This window comes from Orbicella faveolata, unplaced genomic scaffold (genome assembly GCF_042242905.1).
Source record: "Orbicella faveolata isolate gen_17 unplaced genomic scaffold, um_ofav_v1 contig_26, whole genome shotgun sequence".
Classification (NCBI taxonomy): Eukaryota; Metazoa; Cnidaria; class Anthozoa; order Scleractinia; family Merulinidae; genus Orbicella; species Orbicella faveolata.
This window is the reverse complement of record NW_028301554.1, coordinates 21,141,438-21,149,510: the sequence shown is the minus strand read 5'-3', so window position 1 is coordinate 21,149,510 and position 8,073 is coordinate 21,141,438. Positions and strand designations below refer to the sequence as shown.

The following is an 8,073-nucleotide window of genomic DNA, read 5'->3' as shown; positions in this document are numbered from 1 at the left end:
AGAATTTCCATTTGAAGAAAGAGGTTTTGGCTTCGAGATTAACTATACATAAAGCAAGGCAAAACGTCCTTCGACAATGTCCTTCGATCTATCTGGGCTGGAGGGGAGGGTTGGGGGAGTGGTTGGAATCGTGCTCCTATGTAAGTTATATGGGCATGTGCCGCCGTAAAGGGGTGGTATCTTGTGCTCCTTTGGTTTGAAATAGGGGGAAGTGTTAACGTTCATCTACGTTATGCCGTCGAACCTTCACTGAGGCTTTTGGGATTGGACGGACCAACCCAGGTCTGGCAGGGAATAGTCAAATGTATGCACCTACCCCGTCTTTTTGGGCACCGATCTCCAGCTACATCGACACGTATTCACAACACAAACCAAAGACAGACGCTCCAAACAGCTGTGCTGTTCTGTCGTTTTGCTTGGTCAACAAATGTGGAGTTGTTTTTGCACCCTTACAGCTGTGAAATGGATGTTTGCAACACCTGTAACACTGAACTGACACGATGCAATGATAGTTGCCATAGATCAATCTGACAACTGCAAGAGTTTGTACGATAGTGTGAAAGCTCTCACTGAGTTGCACTATTTGTGTAACTGAATATTCATGAACGTTTTTCTCCCTTTTTTATACTTAATTTGATTTCGGACAGTTTCCAGCCAAAGCTTTTCATCAATCTTCTTCATAAATATAAAACTTTAAGGTAAAAAGCTGTTAAAATTATAAGTCTAAACGTTTTCGATCTGTTGATCATCATCAGACTCATAATTTTAACAGCTTTTTACCTTAAAGTTTTATATTTTACTTTTATCGGCGAAGTGTATATATAATCTTCTTCATGTTACCAGAGTTTGACTACTCAGTGTATGAGACACACACAAAAAAAACACAAAACGTCCAAAGGCAAAAAGATAAACTAAAAACAGTACTGAACCTTTATGCCTATGTTATTTTAACTTGCAACTCTATCTTTTTTCCGGGGGTAGGCTGGGTGTATCAGAAATTTGCGGAATCTATCACTGGGAAGCTACCGTGCTGATGAGTGGGTATTGTGTGTCATCTTTGGATCTTTAGTATCACGTCTTTTGGTGATCACACCATCGGCAACACCAAGAAACTGCTGGTGCGATTAAGATTTGACAACTAAGTCCTAAAATGAAGAGGCAGAAAATCTATACAGTAGCAGTTTTTAAACACTGACACATGCCCATTACGCTTTGACGCTCCTCTTTAATTTCTTCACCACTCAATGTATCGACTTTTTAAAGGAAAAAGGCAGTGAACCTCGTAGTTCCCGTCGGCTGCATAATTATTAACCGCATATACACCGTAGACGGAAACTAGGCTAATGAAATCTGTACTTGTTAAAATTTTACGTGTTCTTTTCCTATCAGTATTTCAGTGTGATGTTAGAAGAAAAATGCACGTTATTTCTTAAATCTCTAGATACGATTTTTGTTTATTTCTTTATTGATATATCTATCGCGTCAATGTAACCGCCGACAGTCTTATGTTATAAAGAAAAATGATGCAGAAACTATGCTTTGCATTGAGTTACTCACTTTGTCAATCTTCCCTGTTTGGATAGATATAAAGAGGCTATCTACCATTCACCTTCGCACCTAAAATTCTACAATATTATGATAGTACAGTTTAGAACTGCCATAATGGTGATCAAATAAAGGTACAATGTTTAAAAAGCAGGCTAAACACTCAGACATTGCTGTCAAGAGTGTCAAACTACTGTCCGTTGTACAACTGACACACTAAACAACCCACCCGTGAATTTACTCTGCTGTTAAAACTCGGGATTTTTGTTTCAACAAACGATGTATCGTGCTAACCTGCGATTGGTTTAACATCAAAAACAGGACATCTTCGTTAGTGTAGCTGGCTTCAATCCCAGGGCGAAGATACCTATAAAGTGTCCCGTAGAAATGCCTTCAGCCACACTGTTTCGGCATTTGTTCAAAGAGTCATGAGAGCTTACGTTCTTCTCCTGCTGGTGGCTTTCGCCTCCTACATCAACGCCGAGGGCTATGTACGAGTGTGTTACCACACAAACTGGTCTCAATATCGTCCGGGTGCCGGCAAGTTCTTTCCTGAAAACATCGATCCTCACCTATGTACCCATTTAATGTACTCATTTGCGAAGATCGACAGGAGCAACAAACTGGCCATGTACGAGTGGAATGACGACAAGTTGTACCCAAGGTTTAACGCCTTAAAACAGAAAAACCGTGAACTCAAAACACTGTTGGCTGTAGGAGGATGGAACCACGAAAATCACAACAGCCCATTTTCCAAGATGGTCAAAACCGCGGCTTCTAGAAAGGTATTGCTACACCTCCACCTTTTCTTACACAGCTTCTATCATCAATAACTTGTCTTGATGCCTCATACTTTAACTCTAATTCCCCGAACATCGTGTTCAAGTATACGTTTTTTAAAAAAAATAAAGGAGTGTTACGTTCATTCTAAATTTATCACTTTTTACCTTTCTACCTTTTTGCTTTGTGTTTTTGCCTTCGCGACATGTGCTCATGATTATACAGGATGTGTTCTCGTCCCTTATATGTGCTGTCGTTCTTAACGGGTTCTTTGTAGAGCAAATATTCTATTTCTTCTCTGAGTGATTTTTCCTCTTGCATTGAAACTCCTGTTAATCTAAGCCTGACGATTAGTGTTAAATGTGTTTAAATATTTTACTATACTGTTCCGAACTTCAAGCACCTTGCCAAAGTATAATAAACATTATATTTTATCATTCGTATTGATCACTTTTGTTATCTTTTATATATATGATAACTATGTTGCATGTATGTAAAATCATTTAACTGGACCGAAACATGGTGCTAAAGGCTACCGAGAGTCGTGACTCTCCTTTCACAAGTATTCGACAACTTCGGGTTTCATTTAACTAATAGCAATAATGTCTTGAGTTATAATGGAGTATCGTCATTTCCACTCTTTCCATACCAGGTATTTATCGACTCGTCAATTGAGATGCTGCGAACATGGGGCTTTGACGGTCTCGATTTGGACTGGGAGTATCCTGGAGTTCGTGGAGGCTCACCACCCGGAGATAAACAGAAATTCACCATTCTCTGTCAAGAGCTGTTGAACGCCTTCAAGGCTGAAGCAGCCCAAACTGGAAAGCCCCGCCTATTGCTGACTGCTGCTGTGGCAGCTGGCTATAAAACTATCGATAAAGCCTATGAAGTGGCCAAACTTGGTCCATTGCTGGACATACTCAACCTGATGACCTATGACCTTCACGGCACCTGGGACGACGTGACGGGACATCACACAGCCATGGTAGGGGATGACAAGCTGACAGTGCCATTCGCAGTCCAATACTGGATTGACAAGGGATTTCCAGCCAACAAGATCGCTTTGGGTCTTGCTACATATGGACGAGCATTCAGCCTGAAAGACCCTGGCAACAGCGGCCTTGGTGCTCCCAAACATGACTGGCAGAAACCCCATAAAGGTCAATATACCAGAGAGGCTGGATTCTTGGCTTACTACGAGATCTGCAAACTTGGCTTAAATATTGTCTCGAATAACGCCGTGATGGCTCCTTACGGCCACAAGGGTACCATCTGGGTTGGCTTCGATGATAAACACAGTTTGCATTACAAGGTAAAAGAGGTAATTATGAAAAAAGGTCTCATGGGATCGATGTTCTGGGCCCTCGACTTGGACGATTTTAGTGGCAGTCAATGTGGCCAAGGTAAATATCCTCTTATTAACGCTGTCAAGAAGTATTTAGGTGGCTACACACCCCCGCCACGCCCCACTGAGCTAACTCCACCGCCTACCACTCAAGGGCCTACCGAAGGACCTGGACCTGCTACGACCATGCCACCAACCCAAGGGCCTAAACCACCAACCAATGGTTGCGTAGCACTCCCACCTTATGACAAGCAATCGGGCATGAATGAATGGTGTCAAATCAACTGTGCTGCTGGAAATTGTCCTTCGTCACACTGCAATTGCAGCTAGATCAAGGCAGGGCTGCAATGATGTAGCCATAAAAATGTAATAGATTGGAAAGTAGAATAAAAGCGGTGTGAAGGAAAAGCTAAACGTTTCTGTTCTTTTTGCATTTTAATCTTTCGTGATCTGCTTTTCAGTTTCGTTGAAACGTATTCTCTTTCACATAAGCATCAGTTCCCAATCGATGGCGCCTCCTGAGAAGGTACCCCACAAAAGCCCTGTTGTCTGACGCATGTGTACGCTTTCTGCGAAACTCTACACTCGTCCGAAAAAGTCACCCCTAAATTTATAACACAAAACAGTGTTTCGCAGCTCCCCGTCACTATAACACCTTTAGTATCAACATGTCGTTTACTTTCTACCATAATATATCTTTCTTTTTTGAAGTTCTCAGTGCTGCGCGAAATTAAAAGGTACATTAGAATAAGTGGTCAAATAGCGACGAGTGAACCTAGGAAATAATTCGATTGAATTTTGTTAAAAAGGGAGTAAAAGTGTACCGTTTTACCGAGTGCTTGTTTGAATACAGTGTTACGCTTTTTGGCTTGGTAACCTCTAGCATACTCTTCAGAGGAACTATGTAAGAGATTGTTCTGCATTTTCGGCCTAGCCGATGCCAAAATTATCACCTAGACACTAACACGTTCGGTTATACACGAAGTACGCCTAGAACACCAAAAGAATATTACGAAGTAAATTTGTGAGTGGGGGAGGGGGATCAAACCGTGATTAGTGTCTGGTGACTTTTTGAATGACAGAAGGGCGCGCAGAACTTGAATACATTTGCTCGTATTTTTGAACTGAGATTAAAACCTCGTGCGTGGGCGTGACTTGTGAACTAGTGTAGTAACTTCAACCAAAGTAGGGTGATTGTTTTAGGTTTCCACTGTTCTAAGAGCTTCACTTTTCGAAGTGCTGCTTCCGGGGGGCGGGGGAGTATTCTCACATTCTCACATTCTCACATTGTCCATTTTTACATAGATCGGGTTTTGTATATGTTATAATGCACTGACTCAAGGTAGTGCTTGAGACCGATTTTTAATTCTGTAGGGAATAGTGCGAACTTACGGCAAACGTCGGAAATTAAGTTTTCAAGTATGGGTCAAATAACTATCAATCACCGGGAAAAAAGGTTAGAAATCTTCGCTTTATATCCTTAATCCTCTGGAGACTTAAACTTCTGTCACTTCAGAAGGAAATTCAGAACCAGTTTCAACAGTAGTAATATTATCGTCCTTTGCAGCCAATCAAAATCCGAACTCTGTAGAGCAATATTATGACCCTCTAAGAAATCGAAAAAAATCCGTATTTTTAGCGGGTTTTAGTATAAAGCTACAAGCGTTCTATCACAAATGAGGCTCTCTGATTGGCTGCACTCTTCACCGCCTATTCTGTTGTAAATAGTAAGTACTGTAGCCTAGCAGAGTGCGGTTGTTAACAAAATGGTAGCCGCTTCTTTGCGTCCTCGAAGTGTCTAGTAGTGGACTAGTAGATAAGATAAGATAAGATAAGAAGATAGGATAAGATAGCTTTATTTAATATACACGGTTTTTCCATCAGTCAACAAAATTACTGGATTATCTACTTATCTGCCTAACTACAATAAAAGTTAAAAAAACTGCTTTTCGTGGAGGCCGTGTCTAAAAATTTACTTACAATTAAGATATTACTTTAAACCGTGGCGACTTAATTTAGATTTGAAATCGGTCAGTGAAGATGCTTGTCTTAGTTCTATAGGTAAGTTGTTCCACAACTGAGCTCCGCTGTACGAAAAACTTCTCTTAAGATAATCAGTTCGAGGTTGTGGAAGAACTAATTTGTTTTCGGTATTCCTTAAACGATAAGCATTTACGTTGTCACGATATACGAATCTTGATCTCAGATAATCAGGTGTCATGCCATTTAATATTTTATACGTTAGGATAGACTTCCGTTCCAATCTTTGATAGTAGAATCTTCGCCACCCTAGTGCCCGGAACAAATCATCCAAATTACTATCATAGCTCGCAGACATTGGCATGCGAGCTGCGCGATTTTGAAGCCTTTTGTAGTTTTTCAGAAAGGACCTTGTTACCGCTTCCCCACACTACATTGCAATGATCAAAATGTGGTTGAACAAGGCTATTATAAGCTTTAATTAAAACATTAAATGGAGTAAGATGCCGAATTCGTTTAATTGCACCAATGGCACAAGCTATCTTCTTAGAGATATTTTCAATATGACACTCCCAGTTTATATTTTGATCGACATAAACTTCAAGGGATTTAGCGGAGGTTACTTGTTTTACTGCGTTCTCGTTTATAGTAAGAGAGGGACTTTCCATAAATTGTGATAGCTTCTGCCTTGGTGCAATAAGCATAAACTCAGTTTTTGTCATATTTAGGGTAAGCTTGTTAGCAGACAGCCGTTCGTACACATTACTCAGGTCGTGATTAAGGCGATAATTCATTGCTGGCAAGCGTCAGGCTGGTATCATCCGCGTGCATTCTGGGTTCTGAATATGTCAGACAATGTGGTAAGTCCTTAATATATATCAAGAACAGAAGAGGTCCTAAAATTGTTCCCTGGGGAATACCACATTTTAGACATTTCGGAGTTGACTTACAAGAATTAATATGACAATCTGAGTTCGATTATCTAAATAAGAAGTAAACCATTGATGGCTGGACCAACGAATCCCGTAGTATTGGAATTTTCGTAACAAAATATTGTGATCTACCGTATCAAATGCCTTTTTGAGATCTAAAAAGACGACGGCATTAACAAGACCACGGTCTATGTCCGTGGCCCAGTAGCTTCGATAAGTTCCGTGAGCGTGGAATGCAAAGACCGAAAACCAGATTGATGGTACGAGAGAAAGTTGTTTGTAGATTTATACTAAGACAAATAGATTATTGGCTCACAATTTCATCGTGCGATAGTTGGCTCCGGCTGCGCTCTCGTCATCTTTCACGCTTTACAGTTCACCACTAAATTTTCTCCGATTCTTATTGGTTTAAATTGATCACGTGACGCGATAGTGTTCATCGGTGGATACTAGATGTCCAAAGTGCCCATTCGAGGGAAATAATCGTCCGAGAAATTTTTTCCGTAAACAAGCGGGCTTGAAGGAAAAGAAAATTAAAGATTGATTGATCTACATTAATTTTAGTGGGTGCTGTCTTTTGCCTTTTTCAAATTTTAAATTTGGCTTTACGCCTTTCATCTAAAAAAGTTAAAAATAATTCATTATCATTTTTGAACTGGTTCGCGAAAGAAAATTTAGTGGCGAACAATTAAGATAATATCGTGTTTTTACGACTCGGAACTATCGGTCTGATAGCTGCCCCGCGGAAATTTGATGTTCTTAAAACTAGCATATTTACCCGAGAAGCGAAGCTTCGAGGGCAAATATTTGTTTTAAGAACATGGAATTTTCGCAGGGCAAACTATCAGCCGTTAGTTCTTCGACAGAAACACTATCATTTTAAATAGCAATCGCGAGCGATTGATCCAATCGTTTTAGTGGAGTTCTATCTACATTGTTTTCAAATAACGATTTCCAACAAGAGATTATCCAATTATTTCTCTACATATTAAGTACGCAGCTTAACGCTGTGGCAAAATTCACGCACGGATTGACCTGCAGCAGCTGTTTACACATGCTTGGCATCATTGACCATGACTTAGTTGAGACATTTGAGGTTTTAAAGTCTGACTAGGAAATAGTTTTGATAGAAACCTGTTTAAACGTCTGTGTTATGGATGCCATACATTAAACGACCATTTATTCAACGTGATACTATAAAATCTAAAAGATAGTTTGCAGTAATTTTTATGTATTCTGTTCAGTGGCATTTGATTAAATTCGTAGAACAAAAAGAACGTGCTCGTGAAAAAGCTTCAGATTTGTTAAAAAGGCACATCTCTTCTTATTACATTTCGAGAGCACTTGGTTTTTTGGTTATACCTAGCTAAATAATTCGTATTGATATATTGAAAAACTCGTCAAAGCACAAATTCACCGTCCGGCTGAAGTTCAACTTTTAACTTCGAAACCTTGATCTCATATCATACATGTACTAACAGCACTGGA

At 40.0% G+C, this 8,073-nt stretch overlaps 1 protein-coding gene across 1 annotated transcript; it reads left to right on the top strand.

Annotated features, from left to right (window-relative positions):
• Positions 1–1,930: 1,930 nt before the first annotated feature.
• Positions 1,931–4,087, top strand: LOC110053738 (chitinase-3-like protein 1). Its single transcript, XM_020760005.2, has 2 exons — positions 1,931–2,330; positions 2,978–4,087. The coding sequence occupies exons 1-2, from the start codon at positions 1,974–1,976 to the stop codon at positions 4,001–4,003; spliced, it is 1,383 nt and encodes a 460-aa protein (XP_020615664.2). The 5' UTR covers positions 1,931–1,973; the 3' UTR covers positions 4,004–4,087.
• The last annotated feature ends 3,986 nt before the right edge of the window (positions 4,088–8,073 follow it).